The sequence below is a fragment of the Microtus oregoni genome, unplaced genomic scaffold, assembly GCF_018167655.1.
Source record: "Microtus oregoni isolate MIOR12 unplaced genomic scaffold, Mior012 000024F_ref0000369, whole genome shotgun sequence".
NCBI classification, from domain to species: Eukaryota; Metazoa; Chordata; class Mammalia; order Rodentia; family Cricetidae; genus Microtus; species Microtus oregoni.
In genome coordinates this window covers 11,810,016-11,833,570 of record NW_024543083.1, presented here as the reverse complement: position 1 = coordinate 11,833,570, position 23,555 = coordinate 11,810,016, and the positions used below count along the sequence as shown (strand labels likewise).

Sequence of the window (23,555 nt, the reverse complement as noted above, 5' to 3'; positions counted from 1 at the left end):
ACAGTCCCAATGTCTGTCTCTTCCTGATGCCTGTGGGTCCAGATGTAGAACTCTCCAACTACTTCTCCAGCACCATGTCTGCCTGCATGCCACCATATTTCCCACCATGATAAAAATGGACTAAAACCTCTGAAACTGTAAGCCAGCCCCAATTAAATTCTTTTCTTATAATAGTTGGTTTGGTCATGGTGTATCTTCGCAGCAATAGAACAGACTATGATAGAAATTTTACCAAGACTGGGGTATTGCTGTCACAGACTAACCATGCTGTTTGTTGGCAGAATGTGGACTTTGGAACTTTGGATTAGGATGAAAGTTTAAGTGGTGCTTAACAGGCCATACTAGTAGGGATGTGACCACTAGTAGGACTAGTGGCCCTGAGAGCAATGCAGATTATAAATATCCAGTTCAAGAGGTTTCAGAGAAAAGAATATTAATAAGTGGCCTAGATAGAGACCACTCTTGTGATATATTGGCAAAAAAAAAAAGTGACTGCTTTGTGTCCTTGTCCAAAAAAAAATTTTCCTGAAGCCAAATTTAAATTGAAGAGTTTGGGGATTAATGGCTTTGGCAGAGGAGATTTCAAGACTGCCTAGTATTGACTGTCTCATGGCTATTAGTGTCTACTCTTATGCAGATCCGTAACAAAAAAGAGCAAGCTGAGCAAGAAAAAAAGATGAATGCACAGTTTGAAGAGAAAAGGCACATCTGGGAGTGTAATGGAATTAAGTCCCTTGCTCAAGGAGATAGAAAAAAGTTTCCAGAAAAGCCTGATGATAAATGGAATAAAAGGAAGTGGTGACCCTAGGGCAAGACCCCACCCAATAACCTTCCAATTTATGGAAAGGAATTAAAGAAAAGCTTCAGTACTCGAGGAAAGTATCAAAAACAGAAATCTGGTGCAAATGTAATTGAACAAGGAGGCTATGTCCCAGCCCTAGCAAGAAGCAGGACTTGTCAGTTTTGGTCGTGTGGCTCTTGTAGAGTCATGGACATGAGAAAGGGGTCATGGAATCTCCCTCCACAGCTAAGGAACGCTACTTAGACCAGGTGTGGGGGGGGGGGGGCGGTGTCCCTGCATGGAGGCCCAGAGAGCCCACTGTGAGAAGCTGTTGAAGGTGAAGCCTGGATTGCCTAAGAAACTCCAAGATGCTGGAGCTGGCACCTATGGGATACCTGCCAAGGAAAGCTGCAGACTAGGTGTGGACCCGGCCCAAGAGAGAGAAGTGTGCTGCAGTCAACAAAACCGAGTTGGAGATGTGAACAGCATTTGACTTGAGACAGGGAGATGAAGAGTTTGGAGTTTGCCTAGCTGGTTTTCAGACTTGCTTTGTCCAGCATTTCTTCATATAATCCCTTTTCTCCCTTCTGGAATAGTAACTGTACATTAGAAGTATATGATCTGCTTTTTAATTTTGATTTTACAGGGGGTTACAGTTAAGAGATTACCATGAGTCTCAGAAGAAATTTTGAACTTTGCACTTTCAAACAGTATTGAAATTGTGATAGATTATAAGAACTTTTGAAGTTGGAGTGAATTCATTTTTGCAATATAATATGTCTACAAGCCTATAGAGGCGAAGGAGTATGTGTTGGTTTGAATAAGTATGGCCCCCATAGGTTCATATATTTGAATACTTGATCATTAGGGAGTGGCACTACTTGAGAGGGATTAGGAGGTGTGGCCTTGTTGAAGTAGATGTGGCCTTTTAGGAGGAACGTTATTACTGGAGGTAGGACTTGGGACTTCAAAAGTCCAAGCCAGTTCCAGTCCAGTGTCTCTTTATTCCTGCTACCTGTGGACCCAGATATAGAACCCTCAGCTACTTTTCCAGCACCGTGTCTGCCTGCATGCTGCCATGCTCCCCACCATGATGATAATGGACTGAACCTCAGAAACTGTAAGCAAGCCCCAGATAAATTAGTTTTCTTATAAGAGTTGGCCTAGTCATGGTGTCTCTTCACAGCAAAAGAACACTGACTAAGGCAATTAGATAAACAATACCTAATGCCCCTGACTAGTTCTTAGCATTCCTTCAGGAGCACAAAAGAGCTGGTTATGCTATTATAAAACCTATAGCTCCAAGCCAGGTAGAGGTGGAGCACACCTTTATTCCCAACACTTGGGAGGCAGAGGCAGGCTGATCTCTGTGAATTCAATGCTAGTTGGGTCTAGAGAGCAAGTTCCAAGACAGTGAGGGCTACAAAGAGAAAACCTGTCATACATACACACATACACACACACACACACACACACACACACATACACACACAAACAAACAAGCAGCCTATAGCTCCAAACACACAAAGCCATATGCTATAGCATATAACTCACACTCCATGCACAGACCTCACTACAGCTCTCCTGCTGGCTAAAGATACCATAATCAACCTATACACAGACTCCAAATACACATACAATATGATATATTCTGATGCAGCCATCTGGTGGGAACAAGGCATCCTCACCCAATATAATAGTCTAACCTAAAATGGCACTTTTATACACAAATTCTTACAAGCAGCCTGGAAGCCACAACTGAACACTATCATTCACTTCAGGGGACATCAGTCAAATTCTCAATGACTCCACTAATTTAGGCTGAGAAATATGCTAAACAAGCCCCCACATGACCACCCTTCCAAAACTAACACTCTTTCCCCTATTACTACAGTAGAGCCAAACAAAATTACTTCTCAAGATGGCTACTGGGATGAGTCATGGTGCAATCAGAGTCAACTGTTAATCTTACCTGAAGTTTTCAAACAAAAAAGCTTTTCAACTCTGCATTATCTCTTCTACCCAGGACCTCCAGCCCTTACTTAGTTCCTGCGAACATGGGATTACCTGTCCCCACAGGACAAACAACTGTGACAATAGGTCTCCTCTGTTTGCAAAAACCAGTCAAACCACTACCCCAACTCTGCCTTTTCCAACCCATCAGGCAGGCTGGTCTCGCCCAGCTTCATTTAACTCAAATGCCTCTGTCTAGAAAGTACGGATTATCTTCTAGTCCTACTACGCACCTTTATGAGATGAGTTGAAACCTTTCCCGCTGCCAACAAAAACGACACAATTCCAAAAGTCACGACTCACAAACATAATAACACTCAGCTTTGGCCTCCCTTGTACTCCATCATAGACAGTGGCTTCAAATTTACCTCCGGATGATGTCTAACCTCATTCTTTAATGGCAAATGGGACCTACACATTCCATTCTATTCCCAATCCTCTGACAAAGTGGAACACATGAACTGTATACAGAGTCTCTAACCAAACTATCCATATACTTGCATTTAGAGTGGACCATACTTCTCCCTCTGGTCCTCAAAGGTCTGTTCCCTCCAATATAAGCCCAGAAACCCAAGTGCCTTTCAACTTTTACAAGGCAGGTCCCTTGTAAACCCAGAATTGTCATCTCTCTCCAATCAAATGCTTACCTTCCCTGCTCCACCTTCCTCTCCTACAACAACTCAGACAAAGCCTTTGAACCAACATGGACCAAACATTCCCACACCCACTACTTAACCTAAACCTACATCTTGAGGCTAGATAATGGTTTATCTCAGAACTCCACACATCCCAAACACCCTATGACAAAAATGGAATGGGCAACTCAAAGTCATACATACTCACTAGTTTCATAGCAGCTAAACTCCAAGGGATCCCTGCCTGGAAATCAGGAAGAAGATAGGACTGTCCACTGTCTCAATTCCTTGTCCATATTGTGCTCAAAGCACTAGCTGGAGCAATAAGGCATGAAAAGAAAATTAAAATACCAAAAGTGTAAGTCAAAATATCCTTCTGCGTAGATGATATGGCATATACAAGAAACCCCAAGAATACCACTAAAAACCTTCTAGGAAAGATAAGAATTTCAGTGAAACAGCAGGATACAAAATCATCTTACAAAAACCAGTAGTCTTTCTATAAACCAACATCCACACCGAGAAAGAGATCGTGGAAACACTCCCATTTACAATAGCATCAATGATGATAAAGTATCTTTAAATAAGCTTAGCAAAGGAGAGAATGACATCTATAATAAAAACTTTAAATCTTAGAAGATGGAAAATACTAGAAAATGGGAAGACACTCCTTGGCTGTTGTAGGAGCTGCGGGTTGCATTCCTGCCGCCCCAGCTCCTGGACACCTGGCTAGATTATGCCCCGAAATAACAACACACAAACTGTATTCTTTTAAACACTGCTTGGCCCATTATATCTAGCCTCTTCTCAGCTGACTCTCGCACCTGGACTAGCCCATTTCTAATAATGTGTGTAGCACCCCAAGGTGCGCTTACCGGGAAGATTCTAGCCTACGTCCATTCTGAGTTGGAACTTCATCGCATCTGCCCGGGAGAGAGGAGCATGGCCTCTGAGCTCACTTCCTCTTCCTCCCAGCATTTTGTTCTATTTACTCCACCCACCTATGTTCTAACCTATGAGGGCCAAACAGTTTCTTTATTTTTTAACCAATGACCTTCCTCCATCACTTGGCCATGGATTACAATCAACATTATGAAAACAGCACAAAACACACACACACACACACACACACACACAAAATGAAAACAGCACAACCACAAACAAAATCCCCACTTCATTCCAAACAGAAACAGAAAAAACTATCCTAAAACTCATAGGGAACCACAAAAGACCCCCATAGCCAAAACAGCCCTGAACAAAAACAGCAATGCCAGAGGGATTACAATTCCAGACTTCGAAATCTATTACAGAGCCATAATCATAAAAATAATATGGTTTTGGCAGAAAATTTGAGATTTCACCTTACCCTAGTCAGAATGGCAAAGATCAACTAAACAACCCACAGCAAATGTGGGACAGGATGTGGAGAAAGGGAACCCTCATGCACTGTTGATGGGATTGAAAATCAGTACGGTCGCTTTCAAAATCACTGTGGAAAACTCTCAGAAGCTGAAGATAAATCTATCATGTGGCCCAGTTATACCACTCCCTGGCAAATGTCCAGAGGCTCCACAAATAATTGCTCAGTCATTTTGACTGCTACTCTGTCTGTCCACAGGAGCTAGGAGATGGAAACTACTTAAATGTTCTCCTACTGTTCAATGAATAGTTGAGATGTGGTACATACACACAATGGAATGCTGAAGAAAGACAGAAATCATGAACTTGGCACGCATATGAATGGAACTAGAAAAGATCATATTGACAGAGGTAACCCAGACCCAGAAAGACAAACACCACGTGTTCTCTCTCATCAGAGGCTCCACCTCACATCTCTCATCAGTTCCACATCTTCAAATGTGAGTCCATAGCCTGGAGTAACTACAGAAACCAGGAAACGAAGAGCAGTGTTTTATCAGTGACAGACAATACACAGTACTCAGCCGCTCCTAGACAGGTGGGTTTTCCACAACAGGCATTTAGGAGACAAAGCTTTCCAAACAAGGGTTATGAAAAACTTGACCATCGAGAGCCATCACCTACATTCTTCTGTTGCGGTACTGAATGGACCTCCTGGGGCCTTCCCTGTGAGTGTCCTACCACCATGCCACACCGTGGCTTGAACAATCTGTTGACAGTTATGCAGTGTTTGGATGGCTTTTAGTGTAGATACATAGTGTGTACATGCTCTTAAGTCCATTCTCTGATACAGTGTTAGGAGAGAAGAAAAATGAACCCCCTACTGAGTTTTATATTTAAAAATAAAGGCAGGTTTAGATTGAAAGGTCTGTCAAACAATCCTAGATTTAGAGAGAGTCCAGGGTTGAAACTGAGTGTCCGGGGTCAGGCTTGTGGAAGCCATTGTTCCATCTCATTCCACCCAATGAGAATATCTCCTTGAGAACATTTGGGAACTTTAGCTGCAGACCTGACATCAATTTGAGGAAGACTGTTTGCTAGCCCCTGATAGAATCTTTTATGGTTTGTTTTTCTGTTGTCTGAAACAGGGTGTCACTGTAGCTCAGAAGCATGGTTATCCCGGGCAGGTTATAGACATGGTACTTTGCTCGGCCTCTCCTCAGAGGTCTCTGGCTATCAGACTCAAAAGGATGGAAGATGGAAACGATGGCCAGACTCGCAGAAGCTAACACAGGGCTGGGGTGTGGCTCAGCAGTAAAGCGAGTACTCAGCATGGAGGATGGAAAGGGAGGAGAGAAGAGGAGGAGAGACTGATCTCATCCAGATCACCCCAGGCATACAGATGAATAGCTGTCAATCTCTGATGTGGAAGAATGGATGTCTCTACATTAAACACCACAAGCACACGGAGATACATACACATACACCTATTCTTTAGTACTTACTCTTTGAGGTTATCTTCAAGTATTAGAAAATAATGTTTTTAAATTTATATTTTGAAACTTTTACAGTTTTAATTTATAAGACAAGTGTTACTTTGTGTGTGTGTGCTATTTTATGTATACATGCATAGAGAGAGTGTACATGCATACATGTATATATACAACATGCATCCCTAGGCATGAAGAGGTCACTGAACTTCAAGGGTCTTCCTCTACTGTCCTCTACCTTATTCTTTCACTGAACCTGGAGCTTGCCTCCCAGCTGGCTGTCCAAGGAGGCCCCAGACTTTGCCTGTCCTCACCCCAGTGCTGGGGTTATAGTGCATATATATACCCAGCTTTACATGGGCGCCCAGAATCCAAGCTTAGGTCCTTCTGCTAGCACAGTAAGTATGTTAGCCACTAAGCCATCTCCCTAGCCAAAGTGAGTAAAACTGATAAATAAAATTAATGAACATATATATAAAATATTATGTTATATTTTGAATATAATGTGTATTATAATGTTGATAATAATACTATCTATATCCAGAAAATAAAAATTCTAACCCAGTGGTAGCCTCTCCAAGTGGCTCGGTGGGGTCGGGAGCAGACATAGGGCTCCATGCTGTCACCTGGAGCAGCCTGAGAAATCCACTTAATCTCTAGGTACCTAGAGGCAGGCAAAGCCAGATCCTTGGCCATAGTGCAAAAGAGAAGTCCCGTATGAGCCAACGGAGCAGAGTCAGGGTGTAAAGCACAGAGACTCTCTCTCGTGGAAAGAATAAGGCCCGGGGTGTGGGTTCCTCAGAGCAGGCCAGTGATGGGTCTCAGCATTAGCCATACGCACGACTTCTCTCAAGTCACATCGCAAAGGGCTGTCAGTAGCCTTTCCTCTTCTTTTTCTCTTTTGAAAATTAAAGCAAATCAAAACAAAACCATTCGTGTGTAGGTCAGAATCTGGGGGTCACTGATTTGGACAAAGTGGCTGGGTCAGAAGACCCCAGATCCTCCAGTCTCTGACTCCCCAGTACTGGAATTCCAGACACAGGCCATGTGCCCAGCTTTTACGGGGATGCTGGGGTCTAACTGAGGTCCTCACACTGGCGTGACAAGCACTTTATCAGCCAAGTCAATTTCTCAGCCCCGTCCTTTTCTTTCTAATAAGTGAAATTATGGAGTGATTTTAGAGGTGCACTAGATGGATTACAATCTGATTTTTTAAAAAATAGGATTGTACAAAGGGGTTAGACAAGTTCTTACTATAAGGGGTTTCTGATGAAATTTCTAGAAAACTGAGAAGGGAGAAAGGCCTTAAGCAAACGTCAATCATGCTGGAATCAGAGGCTTTGAACCAGACCCTGATGAGGGGCTGCGACTCCTCCCACGCGACATTATCTTCCCTTCCTATCCTGCCTCACCGCTTCCTCCCACACAGCTCACATCAGCCATTTCACGGAATCCCACTGCTTCTCGCTGTTTCTCCTGTAACAACTGCTCCAACGCACACACCACTTTTCTGCTTTGGAATGTGTATTTTCTCCAGTAACACCCTTGTTAAAGAAGAGTGGTTTTCCCTGCCAAAGAACGAAGGCTTAATTGACAGGTTAGTCACTATCAAGTAACTGTAAAAGTCTTATATTAAAAAAAAAAATACGCCTTTAATCCCAGCACTCGGGAGGCAGAGGCAGGCGGATCTCTGTGAGTTCGAGACCAGCCTGGTCTACAGAGCTAGTTCCAGGACAGGCTCCAAAAACCACAGAGAAACCCTGTCTCGAAAAACCAAAAAAAAAAATGTTGAATAAAGTACTATCATTGAAAACCACAAGGTGGGGCTGGAGAGACAGTTTGGTGGTTAAGAGTATGTAGTGCTCTTCCAGAAGGCAGGAGTTCGAGTCCCAGCACAGGTGCTGGATTTCACAGTTGCCTATAATGCCAGCTCCAGAGCATCTGATGCCCTCTTCTGTCCTCAGCGGGTACCTGCATGCATTGCACATACCTACACAGATACACATTTTATTAAAAATAAAAACCAAGCAATATGATTATGTAAAAGGACTACATGGAAGATGTAAAACACATTACCAACTCACTGGAGAGAATGCCAACATCGACACTGACTGACATATTTACACCACATGATAGAAATCAATAGACTCGGGGTTATTTTTTGTTGCTAGACTGTTAAATGATCATCCTATTTGATGAAATAATGTATTTTATTATTATAACAACTATACTACATAATGCACTAGTTCCCAACCTTCCCAATGCTGCGACCCTTTAATACAGTTCTTCAAGTTGTGGTGACCCCAACCATAAAATTATTTTTGTTGTTACTTCAAAACTGTAATTTTGCTACTGTTATGAATCATAATGTAAATATCTGTGTTTTCTGTGGTCTTTGAAGGTCGTGAAACACAGGTTGATAACCGCTGCTATAGTGGCAAAGAAATGTAGCTTTTTCTACACCGAATCATAGGTAGGGCCAGCTTCGTATAAAACAGACATACATCTTTAAAACCTTCACCATGAGCCGGGCGGTGGTGGCTCACACCTTTAATCCCAGCACAGGGAGGCAAACACAAGTGGATCTCTGTGAGTTCGAGGCCAGTGGTCTACAGAGTGAGTTCCAGGACAGCCAGGGCTGTTACACAGAGAAACCCTGTCTTGAAAACAAAACCAAAACCAAACAAACAAACAAAGAAAACCCTTCACTGTGAATCTAGTATGTTTCTAGCAACATCACTGAATAAATGCATGAAAGGAACTCACCACTACAACAGTCTTCAGAAAGAGAAACACGTGGTTTACAAAGCCATTTTAAAGTATTAAGTATGAATTATTAAGATAAACCACTTCCCACCAACAAGCTGGTGTTTTAAAGTTCAGCGATACCGTAAGCAAGCGCATAGAGAAACAATACACAACCACTGCTTACAGAAAGGTAAGCATGCACCTTTCTGGGGAGCAGTTATCAAACAGGCGATACTTATCAAAATGCTAAGTGCTCAATGCTTCTGTCCTAGATCCCACAACATTTCCTCTGAAACTCGGAGGATTTCATTATATGGATATAAAATTAGATGAGAATGATCACTGTCATATTTAAATGTTAAAATTTGGAAGCCAACTAAAAGCTCTGTAGACAATTAGCTACATACAGCCCACCCACAGCAAGCTGTGTTATGACTGTAAAATAGGCAAATGTATATAAAAAGACATCTACAGTTGATAAAAGTGAGGAGCCACAGAAGAGCGCCAGGTGTGGTGTTAGCCCTCAACCCCAGCACTTCCCACAGAGAAGCAGGAAGACTCTGGGCTCCAGGCTAGCCTGGACTATGGAAAGAAAACCCCAATCTAACTACCTATCACCAAGAACAAAGTTCTGAATCCTAGTTTCCAAAAGTATAAGGAATGTGAGTTCAGCTCAGTGGTAGGCAATACCGGGAGTGCTCAGGGGTGCAACCCTACTATGCATGCATGCGTACTGTGCTTGAGGGTTCCACCACCAACACAGCACATATTAATCAACTGATGGCAAGTCCATAACCTAACACCCTTATAGCCATCACCTGTTCACTCCTCTGTCAGTCCTCCGTGCTAGAATATAAAGGCAGGCACAAGCCACTCATCTCTTCATCCATTAGAAGCTTGGCGCTGAGACCGAGGCGACCCAATACAGGATACAAAAACAAAATCATCAGCCTACCACCAAATTGGGGTTGGGGGGCGGTTAACTCACTGACAAGATGTGTGCATGAGACATGAGGGCCTGGGTCAATCCCCCCAACACAACAAAAACTCTGGCAGCTCATCATAACCTGGGAGATCAATGGGGTCATCCGTGTTGTTTCTAGGAAAAAGGAGACTTCTCTACATACTTAAATCCCCAGCGAACCCCAACCACTCCCACTCCGCAGTTACAGTAGAGGCGGCAAGGGGAGGCAAGACAATGGACAGATGGATACTCCTTCTTCCGGCCCTCTGCTAAGCTTAGACCTCTGCTCACAGAAGACAAGTTCCTAGGGTGGTGGGGAAAATGTACTCGGCAAAAAAGCTGCTTATTCCAATGTTTTAGAAAAGGGAAATTTCCCCTCCCTGTTCAAAGCACAAATAAATCAGAGTAATGATTTAATTCTAAATTGAATAGAATGCATGCTATGTTGTATAAGACACACAAGATTCAAACAAGAAAATTCATTAATCTAAAAAGCAATTTTAAATTTTTTAAATTACATTGTGTATGTGTGTGTGTGTAGTATGTGTGTGAGTGTAGTGTGTGTGTTTGAAGGGCATGAGCATGCTATGACATGTGTGAAGGGCATGAACATGTTACAACACACGTGTGGAGGTCAAACGACAACTTTCGGGAGTTGGTCCTCGTCTTTCATTACGCGGGACGTGGAGACTGCACTCGGTTTGCAGGTCTTGACAGCAGGAGCCTTTCCCTGCTGAGCCATCTCACGGGCCCAAAAACAAATCTGAAATGCTTCTCTCACGGCAGCTTCTGGTGTCTTGTGAACCAAGTGCCACCTAAGACTTACCCTTCCCATTCACCAGGAATCAGTACCTCTCTACTGCTCCATACTTTCACGCCTGTCTCATCAGATACGCGAAACAGTGTTTTGGTGTTATTGGAAAAGCAAGGGCTTGTCATCAGACCTGGCATTAACTCCTTCGGGAACTTATTACCTAGTCAATCAATCTGAGCTTCCATGGCTGTTACAGACAAGGCTACCTCTTCAGGTAATGATTAAAGTAAGTGACAATTAACTCAGTCTTATTCAATCGGCAAAAAACACACAGCTCAATAACCGCAAATTCTATATAAAAGCCTAGTTTTCTGCTTGCCGTCCTCCAGAAAGTGGATGCAGACGGGATCACAGTCATACGAGGCGGGATCCCTCACTCAGCTTTGAAATGAGAAATCTGATGTGGAGCCTCCAAGACTCAGGGCCCAACAGCCTAGAATGAACCAAGGAGTGCCTACTAAGGTTTCTTCACCAGCTTCTCTTCAGAGGGGGCTGCTACCCTAGTCAGATTCCGGGGAATCCCACAGTCTAAAGAGATTAGCATTGACCATTAAAATGCACACAGCCCAAACCTCAGAGGCTGAGTTTACAAAGTCTGGGAAGTCTAAAGCATTTTTCCCAAGAAAATGTTTACTATTCTTCTACCCTAAACACATAGCTAAAGATATAGATAGATGTCGGCTATGAGTCACGTACACCAGCAACATAGGATGTGTCTTCTTAATAAACGCTTTGTTATTCTCTAGGCTTCTAAAAGCTTCAACAGTTTGCCTGCCTGGTTAATGTAGTTTAAAGAGCTACAAAATGAGAACGGAACAGTGACTCTCTGGAAGCAAAGTGCCTGGAATCCACTGAGCACGGCGTTCACGTCTGGCCTGCCTGAGACCTACTCAAACTAGCCGATTTTACACATCCCTGGCCAGGAAGAAACTTGGAAAGAGTCTCTTGGAATTGTCTACAGATTCATCAAAAATAAAAGGCAATTAAAAATTGGGGGGGAGCCGGGCGATAGTGGCACACGCCTTTAATCCCAGCACTCGGGAGGCAGAGGCAGGCGGATATCTGTGAGTTCGAGACCAGCCTGGTCTACAGAGCTAGTTCCAGGATAGGCTCCAAAGCTACAGAGAAACCCTGTCTCGAAAAAAAAAAAAAAAATGGGGGGAGGGGGTTACCCTGGGGATTCAACCATGATCTACACCTACTAAGCTTCATCTCTAGTCTTTAAAAAAAAAAAAAGATTTTAAATTTTTAAAAATAAATATCTCAGAGCATCCTGGCTAAAGGGATGAAAGCAAATAAAGAATCCTAAATAAAACTGTTTCTGTTATCAATATTCAAGTAGGTCCTTAGCATTCAACAATCTCTCTCTCTCTCTCTCTCTCTCTCTCTCACACACACACACACACACACACACACACACACCACATTACGTCACACAATTTGGTTTGGTGATTTTCACATGAGCACCAGCACAGGCTTGGTGGTAGCAAGCACTTGTAATCCTAGCACTTGGGACACTGAGGCAGAAGGATTGCTGTGAATTCTGGGGTTATATAGTAAGGTTTTGGCCAGTCTGGGCTACAGAGTAAGATTCTATATAAAATCTAAACAAACAACAACAAAAAACAACAAAATGAACAGCAGAAAAACTCCTAAAAGAGGGAAAGTATTTAATGAAGACTTCTCTTTGTCTCTAACTAGTAGGATGCCTTCAAAATGTAGGCCCCAGCCATGACAAGCTTAGTAGAGGCCAGAGTCTCAGAAGTTTACCCTAAGGTAATACCTGATTCCAAGAAAGATCACAAACTGAAACCATCCAGGCACCACCCAGGAACAGACCATCCAAAGGAAATTCCTAACGTTCCAACCATTGCAGATAGGATAACCTGCCAGCCCACACCCATCGTTTTCCACCTAGATAACCCCTAGACAAATAACTGCCAATCAGGGGTCTTGAACCTTAGAAATCCCTCACCCCCACCTTGCCACTATAGAATCCCAACCCTAACTGAGCTCGGGGCTCTCTGATCATTTCAATACACTGAACAAGCAGAGAGTCCGAGTTTGCAAATTTGTGTAAGAATAAAGGCTCTTTGTTTTTACATACAGGACTCAATCTCCTAGTTAGTTTGGGTGGGGGGGGGGAGGGTACTCCGTGATCTGGGCATGACACAAAATGACTTTCCCCCTACCTGATATTCAAGGGAAAAAAATCCCACACAGACCATTAGGAGACACCACTAAGACCGTCACTCTTAAATAACCCTGTACACGCTCCCTGCCCCCAGTAAAAATGACTTTTGGCCTAACAAAACTTCCATGTATTTGCTTAAGAAAAGCAGCTTCCCTCTGAAGCCACGTTTTTAAAGTATTTTATCTGAGTTGAGATCAGCAAAATAAGAACGAAGTATGGGACTGAGCACTTGTGTGGCAGGCTCATCACAAATGACAAATATTCAGGAGTAAGGAAGGCCCGTTTGTCTAGCTGGTAGTTTGGGAAGCTTGTACTTCACCAAATTTTCTGAAAATATAAAGCAACAAGACCCAAATTTCACACTCCCACCTTGACCCCAACCCCGCAGACTTGACTCCTATCAGTATGACACTTGTATACACACACACACACACACACACTCACAGGGCCAAGCCTCTCCCCATAGGAGACCTGGAGCTACCTCCTGCTGCAAACTTAGCCCCAGTCTGGGGAGCCTCTCAACCTATCTTCCCGTGCACCAACCTGGGAACTCCTTTCCAGGGTTCTAGTTAAAATGACGCCTTCTTCCTCTGGCTGGGAAGAGTCTTTCTCCTCTGAAGACGCCAGTCTGGCCAAGCCCCCGGCCCCAGAGCTCCTCCTGAAAGAGCACCTCTTGTGCATGGACAGCAATGTCACCTGCGGGTTACTCAGAGTAGCCAGGAAGGATTGCTCCGGGCTCAGGTGCGCCTTGCCCTTAGCCTTCTCCATAGCCAGGTCCATCGTCACTCCTTCCCTTCCCACTAACGCAGTTCGGCTTCAACGCGCTTCTGGCGGTGTGAGGAAAATGCTTTCAAAAGGTCTTGCTCAATCACTGGGACAGGCGGCCTTCCCAGCAGGGCAAATTGCAGGCAGGGAGAGGCAGTCTTCAGTCTGCAGCCACCTCAGGAACTTGCACACATTACACACTGTCGCCGGTCGCCGGGTGCCTGTTTGCTTTGTTTATCTCCACTCAACCCAATTGGCAGTCTCTCATTCAGCACAGGTGTGGGGTACTGTGGGCCCCGGGAACAATAATCCACATACACCCAAGCCAGGAGCCCAGCACCTAACCTCCCAAAGCCAGGCACGGCTTCCTTTTAACCACCTGTACTCCTAGAAACCTGGCGAGAGACATAAGTGATGAGGCACTTCCTCGTAGTGCCAAGCTGCATGGGTTTTCCTGGAATAGTTTCAGTGGCCTCGTCCAGCTCTAGCACTTGCAGAGGGCGGTCTTCTGGGTAAGCGAAGTATTTCCCAGACAACAGGACTTGCATTCCCAAACAAGCACTAGGAAGCTCCATGCTTCCTGCAGCTTTGCGTTCCCTCGACTTCAGTAAGAACTGACTGCGCAAACGCAGGGCTAGCAAGGCGCACTCGGCCTTTATATTGGCACAATCGGCAGGAACTAATCCATAACTCAGCCTTCTCAGGCTACCTGCTGCTCCACCTGAGGATCACCAGGCAGTGTGGAAATCCAGGCAGTTGCCCTCGGTCAGGCAACTTTCCCGTCCCCCACCTGACCCACTAAGGAAGGTGACTTCATGCCTCCTGGGAAGAAAATTCAGACAGACGCTGGCCACATCTACTGTTGGTGTGTGGAAGGTACACAGGGCAGAGTGAACGGAATCGGTGTGTACATCATTCACTCTGGGAGTAATCATTTCTGCATTACTCCCCACAGCTGAGCACACCAGGTTCAGCTCACTGAAACACGTATGTAGAATCCGTGTCCTTTAGTAGCCACACAACGACATCTCTCTCTACCTGAAAATGACCTCAAGAGATCTGTCCTGAGTGAGTGGTGTCAGGGATAGAGCTCAAGTGGAGCCACCTAGCATGCTCCACCCTGGGTTCCAGTTCCAGTACTACAACCAACTAACCAACCCAACAATCAGCACAACAACCAACCAACCCAACAACCAGCCAAACCAACAATCAGCCCAACAACCAATCAACCAACCTAGCAACTAGTCCAACAACCAACCAACCCAACAACCATTTAGGTGTGCCTAAATATTTGGGGTTTTGTTTTACTTTTTGTTTCAGTGGCACTGAGATAGAACCCCAGGACCTCCTGCATGATGGGCAAGCACACCTAGAAGAATTTCTAAGCATAAGACTTACAAAATTACAATACATTTGTGATATGGAAATACAGTTGTTAGAACATGAAGACAGAGAGAGGAAGGGGGCATTACAGAACTTACAGGCACAGGCCACTTTGTTGAGCCAGAAGATCTAGTCCAAACTGCTCTTTTTTTCATCTTTCCCTCACATCTGACCCCAATCCTCTCTCTCAATCCCACCTCCCAGACTACTCTGATTTAGCCTTCCTCTCTTTCAAATTGCCCCTGTCCCCTATTGAAATTCCAGCAGCACCGAGGTCAACACTATCTGTGCTTGTAATTCCTGTTAGGGAAATTCAACTGTCAAGAACACTTGGAGAGACAGAAGAAACTCTTTCATTACAAGAGGCTGTAACCCAAGCTCACACTGTGAAAAGGTCCTGCAACTTTTGTAGGTCTGGTAAGAGGGGCGGTCTGAGTCCTGTGTCCACCAAAAGGAATTTTCAACAGGCACAATTACAGGAGCAGACATTTTTGTACAGAGATGTTTTGCAGGCAGCAATAAAAGAAAGTAAATATTTGCTAGAGTTATGGACTTTCAATGTGGCCAAATGGGAGTGAAGGGCAAAGGGAATGGGCCAATGCGTCTTCCCAATGTGGCTACATTAAATAAAACTCTTTTTTCTGATTTTCACTTTTAATTTGGCTCTTTTAATTGACCTCTTGAGAGCAGGTAGCCAGACCTGACTTAGGGCATAGGCTGGGACCCCAACCCTGCCACGCATCCCCCACCCTGAGTTCAATAACATTAGTAGTAATTAAAGCATACAGACTTTGGCAGGTAAAAGAATATCTTTTTAGCAAATAGGATCTGCAATGTGACCTTTACCAAAATAGCTGTTGTACTTACTCTTCCAGGCAGTATTTATTTTTCCCAGCAAAAGGAGTAGAGGTCTCAACCAGCAGGCAGAAATCAGTACACTTCAGTAAAGCCAACTTATTTTACTTCTACATAACCCTCTGGTTACTGGGCAACGATTTCGATGAAGCAATTATATCATAGAGTAATAATATAATTATAAAGGTATTCTCATCATCTCCTGTTCATTATCTTTCCTATAAGTCAACCGTCCTTTGTCCACCGACTCTGCGAGCTGATTATCCATTCTTGCTTCTACTGCCTCGTAGGTGCTCAGTTCTGAGAAAGGGCTGAGCTCTGGAATGGGGATCTTCCAAGGACGGTAATGAACAAAGTCAGGTGCTAGGTAAGTCTGTTTAAATACATTGAAATAACTGAGTCGAGCTGTATGCACACAGCAGGGAATGCTTTTGAACCAGAATTCTTTAGAGGTTTTGGTCCTGTTTTTCTTTTAGATGGGTCTTACCATAGCCCCGGTTGGTCTTAAACTTACCACATAGACCATCCTGGCAATCAATCCTTCTGCCTCTGCTTTCTGAGTGCCAGTATTATAGGCATGTTCAACCATGCCTAGAAGTTCTACCTAGAAATTGCTTTTCTGTCCCTTTTACACAAACCCAAGGGCAAACTCCATTATCCTCTCATTCATCCCTTCTAGAACAGCAGGTCTCCAAAGTGTCACCTTGCACTCATGTATTTTGACCCCCAAATGTGCAAATTTTGCTGTGTCCTAAAACAAAATTCACACACACACACACACACACACACACACACATTTATATATACATATATGCGCCACACACTCCCTTTGCTGTCCCAAACAACCATTTTGCAAGCTGAGAAGCCTGGGCCCCAAAGGCAGATGGGCAGCTCCTGTTTCCATGAGCCCCTAGGACAAAAGCGCCCTGTTCGGGGGAGGGACATCTGGCACAGCAAACATTTCACCACTCAAAGAGATTACCAGCTCGACCCAGGAGCTTTCACTAGAAGTGCCTTCAAGAAAGACCCTGGGGCGGGCCGGGCCAGCCCTCTGAGGCACAAGAAGAGTCTCAGATTCTGTGACAGGACAGGACGGCAGAATCTGACACTAAGCTGCATGCTGGACACACAGAGGCCTGGAAGTTTCCCACACTGGGAATATGGTTCTCAAACACCACGTTCCCCACAGCTAAGGGCCCACTGCTCATCCATCCTTCAAGCCAGAACACAGACTGGTCAGACTGAAAGGCAAACGTTAAGTGTGCACACAGCATAAGACCCCAAAACCTTGGTCGAGCCCTGTAAGTCATGCCTGACCCTCTCATCCATGTACCTTCTCAAACTTGCCAGATCCAACCGGGGTCCCACATCCAGTGTCCCAGCCTAGTCTGGCCACCTCTGCCTGCATCACCACCAATTTCCAGGTTTCTGTCATGACCCACTCTGCCTATCCCACAACTCACAAGTTCACCCCATACCACACAAAACCTCTGCACCAGCCATGTCTGACTCCACACACAGGCTGGAACTGGGGCACGCGCACTACCACTAACCCAGTCCCATCTGTCCACCCGACTTCATCCCACCTGACCATTTCCAACCTCTCGGCCAACACGCTTGCACGTGTGCTCTCTTCTGTCCCCAGCTGCTCTGTCCATATCAGACACAGAAAAAGAGAAGTTCACATGTCCAGATCTCATGGCAAATGCAAACGATATGAAAGATCAAGTCAGTATCTCCCATTCTAAATCCACCTGTCTTGTAGAAATGTTGCTGATGAGAATTAACCACATGAACCCCAAGGCACAGAATTGAAAAGAACAATCTTCATCGAAGAATTCAAAGAGTTTAAAGAAGACACAAAGAAACAGCTCAGTGGAATTAAGGAAAAAGAGCTTAAGAATAAACAAAACAAACAAACAAAAACAAAAAAAGAATGAACTCCTGAATGATGATCAACAAACAGACAACAGCCCGGCATGGTGGTGCACCTCCCAGCACTCAGAGGCAGAGGTGGACAGGTCTTCTTTGAATTCAAGGCTAGCCTGGTCTACAAAGTAAGTTTCAGGATTGCCAGGGCTGAGAACTTGTCAGAAAGAAAGAAAGAAAGAAAGAAAGAAAGAAAGAAAGAAAGACAGACACACACATATACGAGCAATATTATACAGACTGAGCAGAGTGCATTTATATATCTAGGAATATACATATAAACATGTATGTGGGTCATGATAATTAATGAAAAAAGACGCTACAAATTTGAAAGAGCTCAAGGAAGGAGACATGGGAGTGTCTGGAGACACAAAAGTATGCTGGATGGTTTTTATGACATCTTGGCTTAATCTATAGTCATGTGAGATGAAGAAATCCCAGTTGGAAAAAAAAAAAGAAGCCTCCATCAGATTATGCTGAAGGTAGGCCTAAGGCAAGCCTGTAGGACATACTTTAGATTGTGATTGATGTGGGAGGGCCAAACCCCTCGTGGGTGGGATTACCACTGGGCTAGTGATCGTGAGTCACGTAAAAAAGTAGCTGAACAAGCCCAGAAGCAGCAGCACTTCTCCACGGCCTCTCCATTAGCTCCTGCCTCCAGATTCCTGGCCTGACTCAGTTCCTGCCCTGACTTTCCTTGATCATAAACAATGCCGTGAAAATGTAAGCCAAATAACCCTTTCCTCCCCAAGTTGCTTTTGGTCGTGGTGTTTATCACAGCAATAGAAACCCTAACTGAGACAGCAAGGGGAAAATGATGTAATTACATTAAAATCTAAAAAAATAAATAAATAAAGAGCACTTTCTAAAAATAACCTCTACAGGAGCACAAGAGGCATTTGCCCTTAGAACAGTAGAGGGCAGCATTCAGATGTGAAAAGATTCTTTTTTTTTTTAAAGATTTATTTATTTATTTATTATGTATTCAGTGTTCTGCCTGCATGTGTCCCTGAAGACCAGAAGAGGGCACCAGATCTCATTACAGATGGTTGTGAGACATGTGGTTGCTGGGAATTGAACTCAGGACCTTTGGAAGAGCAGGCAAAGCTCTTAACCACTGAGCCATCTCTCCAGCCCAAAAAGATTCTTTTAATCTTCAGGCACCCGGGTGGAGCAAGGCAGTTGCTGGTTAAAGTTCCCCACGGTCCACACTACTGCGTACAGAAGCTAATGCTTCCCAAGATGAAACAGCTAGCTCAGGAGGACTTTAACTCTAGGGCATGAATAGGAAATGGACAAGCCGACCAACCACAGGCAAGCTCACTGGAGAGTGTTCTTAAAGTTCTATTGGGCCACACAGCCTGGAGTGGGAAACTAACAGTAGTTAAATCATAGGAAGACCAGATGGGGCCAGAATGAGAAAAACCTGGAATATCAAAAGGCAAGCTTCGGTTTCACATGTCATTGCGTGGACAGTCCCCTCCCTGGCTACTCTCCTCCCTGGACCTGCCTAAATAACTCCGGCTCAGCTGTAAATTCCAAAGGGTGCACACAAGGCTGCTGAAAAATGGTGAGATAAACGCCCCCTCCAGGTGCTGCCTAAGGCCTGGAGAGGGCTCTGGCGCCACCTGGAGGCCCAACGCCTCCCAGTAACCACTGCACACCCATGTTTTAGCTCTTCTTTGTTAAGATTCCTTGTCCCATTTCCAGCCTACGGCTCCTCTTCCTGAAATACTAAAACATGGAAACAAAAAATAAACAAACAAACAAACAAACATGATCTTTCTTGGACTCCACCATCTTCCAGATCCCTTTCTTCTAATAGCTTGGAGCAACCCATTTTGGCTGCCATGATCAGCCTCCAGGTAAGCCCATACTCCCGGGATTTCTCCTATTCTATTCCACTCTACTGTAGGCGCCAAAGTGCTAAGTGCTGGAGTGCTGCCCACTTTCTGTGGAGTCCCCTCCCACTCCCTGACTCCTCCCACTCCCCCAGCAGATCTTATAGGTCTCTTCTTCAAATGCATACATTCTCTGGTCGTCTTATTCAGTCCTATGGAAATACACCTTTCTTAGTCTGATCAGGCTGGATAACAACGCTCCCCAAGCTGGGTCTTTTGTAAATGACAACAATGGACTTCTCATAGCTTAGGTCAGGAGCCTAAGATCAAGGCGAGCAGATTTAGTGTGTGTTGGGCACCGCTCCCCACACGATGAGGAATCCCAGTAACATCCTCACATGGCAGAAGAGCTAAGGGAGTCACGCCTTCAAGCCTCTTTTCTAAATGAACAACTCCCTTTATTTTTAGACATAATTACATTATTCCCTCCTCCCCTTTTCAAGCCTCTTCTATGAAATCACCAATCCCATTAGGTCTGCCCTCCTGAGTTAAGTGCTTCTAAAGACCTGACTCCAGACACAGGAATCTGGAGAAGACAGGCATTCATTCCCTGGCACCACACTTAGGGACCCAAATGCTCTGTCATCATCTCCCTTGGATGTCAATACACACCACAAAGTAAGCTTTCCTACAACTGAGGAGCTCCCAATACTCTCCCCTTCCCTGTCCGTTCATTAGTCTTCGCTAATTCATGACGTTCCTCCCAGATATGGCCCAGTACTCACTACTAATAGGAAGTGTCTCCTCTCAAATCTAGCATCTTTTAAAAACTTCTAAAGTGGTCTTGGAAGAGTGTGCCTGCATCCCAGCACTCAGGAGACTGCAGCAGGAAGACTGCCACCGTTCAAGGACAGCCTGGGTTGCCTAGCAACTACTGGACCAGCAAAGGCAACTAACAGGGCCCTGTCTTAAAAGGCAGAAAAAAGAAAAACTCCTTAGTAAACTCTGACTTCTCAACACAGAATAAACAGGAAAACTGAATAATAAATAAAATAGGAAACTGTTACTCCCCAGAGAGGATTTCAGGGTGTCCCCCACACTCAAGAGCAGAACCTAAAATCCTTACAACGACCTGTCAGAACGCTGTAAGAGAGCACGCACACTCTCCCTGGTCTGGGGATCTCATACTCTGATGACCGTTCTCACCTTCCTGTTCCTTAAATAAAGGGACTTAGAACCACCTGTTCCCTCAGTGTGGAGACTCCTCCCACCAGCATCCCATAGACAGATCCTCCTTCCGTCAGCTCTTAGGGATCCTCACTCACTTAGGAACCTCATAAATCAGTTCCCCCAAAACTATTTCGTTTAAATTACAAATATTCCCAACTCCCTAGCAACCTTCTCCGCCTTATTTTCCTCCCCAGAGCAGTCAGCCAGCACATGCTACAGTGATTACTGACATGTGGGCTGTCGGCAAATGCAGACAGGCAGGAATCCTTTGTCAGTTGGTGCTCACGCCTGCTGTACTCCCAGTGCTGAAACACTGCTGCACTTAGTTTCTCAACATTTGTTGAATATATGAATGAACTCCTGTGACTGTAGAGGATTGAAATGTTGCTGGTCCTGAACCAACTTTATTATCTTGGGTTATCTTAAGCCTTCTTAAGAACAATTGCTTGATCTAACATCCATCCTTGTGCCTACTAGGTAAATCCTTTTGGGATGTACAACCATCTAAATTCTCCCAACCAAAGGCTAAGAATTTCATCAGACAGCACCTGGGGCATAGAGCAAATGTTTCCCCTCCTTTGCTGTATCCCACCTCCCTGATGTTCCCATGATGTATTTGTAATTTTCACTGTTCTGTCTCTATACAAGCATTATAAAACCATAACCACATTAGAGCACGGTATTTAGGGTATCTGTGTTTCCGGACCATTGTCATTCATACTTGGCTCCAGAATAAACCATCCTATACTCCTTTGAAGTGATAGCTGAGTTTTGCCTCAGCTGGTAAATAATAATTTAAAAAAAAAAATCAAAGTCAGGTCTTTAGAAAAAGTCCTGATGACTTTAGATGAAGACATTTAAACAAGGATAGGGAATTGGGTTTTGGTTCCATATACAGCCAATTTTAGGATCAAATTTAAGTAGATCTCTGGGATGCCTTCAAGATCATTCTTCCATTGTCTGAAACAATGTCTGTCTATGTTAATCTCCCCATCAAGTGTTTGCTCAGCTGCACCCCCAGTGTCTTCGCCCAAGTACCCCATTACTCTTGACAGAGCAGGTTGGCTGAGACTTTTCCATTTCAGTCTCCTTCCCTTGTTATGACAGTTTCCATTCTGGATCCATCCTCTTGTGTTCTACTCTAGAGACCGAGAGAAACCCCGCAGCACTCCACACACCCTGCTTGGTGTCTTCGTTTGTTAGGCTTTGTTTTGTTTCCATCAAATATCTTAGCTCATCGCTCTCTGGATCTACTTTCCACAAGTACCAGGCTGTGGCCACGGTTTATCCAAGTTCTTTGCCACACTGTAATAGAGATGGCCTTCCCTCCAGCTCCCAGTAAGACTCCTATCATTTCTATCTGAGGTCTCATGACAATGGCTTTTACTGCTCTATTTCCACCAACACTCTGATCAACCACTGAACTATCTCTAAGGGGATCTGAGCTTTATCTACAACCGCTCCCTCTGAGCCCTCACCAGAATCGCACTCAACACTTTGTTTACAACAAGCCACAGTTTTTCTGGCCTGATCCAGCTTCAACCTACTTCCCAATCCCAGGTGCCTGCTACAGCGCTCCTTCTCAACGTCCGTCTCTTAGTCTATCTGGGCCACTGTAACAACACAGTAATTTATAAAGAACAGAATTGTGTGTCTCACCATCGTAGATCAAAGCCACTAGGTCAGTGTCTAGTCGGGGTTACGTTTTATTCAGGATGGTGTCTTGTTGCTGCACTGTCCTGAGAGAAGGACCAGTGTCCTCACTGGTAGATGAGACAGAAAGGGGCGGGGGGGGGGTGGTCTATCAGTTCTCTTCCCCTAGAGAAGCCTCACTAACACATGGGATAAACATGCATGTGTCATGAATGTGTACATCATGCAGAAGAGGACACGGGATGTTTTCCACTGTCACTCTGCACCTCCTCCGTGAAGACAGGCTCTCTCACTGAAATGGAAGCTAGCCATTTTAGCTAGGCTGGCTGGCCGGACAGTTCCTATCAGCCTGTTTCTGTCCCTACTTCCCACAATGCTGGGTTAGCAGGAAACCTCCGCCATAGGCAGCTCCTGCATGGGTGCTGAAACTCAAATTCAGGTCCTCATGCTTGCACGAGGGTCACTAAGCCATCCCCTCAGTCCCAATATTCTTATTCTTAGGTCAGGTGAGGTATAGAGGCATAACCTATAGTATTACATTTTAGAACTGGATATAGATGTTTGTGTGTAATTCTTCCATAGCCAATAAACTGACAAAATAATGAGAAAAATGTTAAGTGATCAAAGAATGAAAACGGGGAAATGCAGAACTCTTTCTCTGGAGGGAAGCGAGTCCAACAGAGAGGGGAGGGCATAGAGTCCCGGAGAGACTTCAGAATAAAAGCCAGTAGCCGGCTTCACGGGCAGTGAGGTGGGAGTGAAGGGAGGATCGGTCCCCCAGAGTCCAGGCAGGTAGAGGGGAAGGTCAAAGGTCGAGCACGACCTTGAAAAGAAGACTGAACTGCCCTCTGATTCTACAGAAAAGGAGAAAACACAGTTTGTACAGCAATAGTGACATGCA

At 44.6% G+C, this 23,555-nt stretch overlaps 1 protein-coding gene across 2 annotated transcripts in view; it reads right to left on the bottom strand.

The window, feature by feature from the left end:
• The window catches only part of Atp7b (ATPase copper transporting beta), a 67,620-nt gene that overhangs the window by 38,538 nt on the left and 5,527 nt on the right, over window positions 1-23,555 (bottom strand). Inside the window, exon 1 of one of the 2 annotated variants that reach the window (XM_041673955.1) lies at window positions 13,542-13,773. The exons of the other annotated variant lie outside the window; for it this stretch is intronic. Coding sequence (XP_041529889.1) covers window positions 13,542-13,766 — 225 coding nt within the window. The 5' untranslated portion in view covers window positions 13,767-13,773. Of the gene's footprint in view, window positions 1-13,541; window positions 13,774-23,555 lie in introns of those variants that run through there. 2 annotated transcript variants of the gene reach the window in all.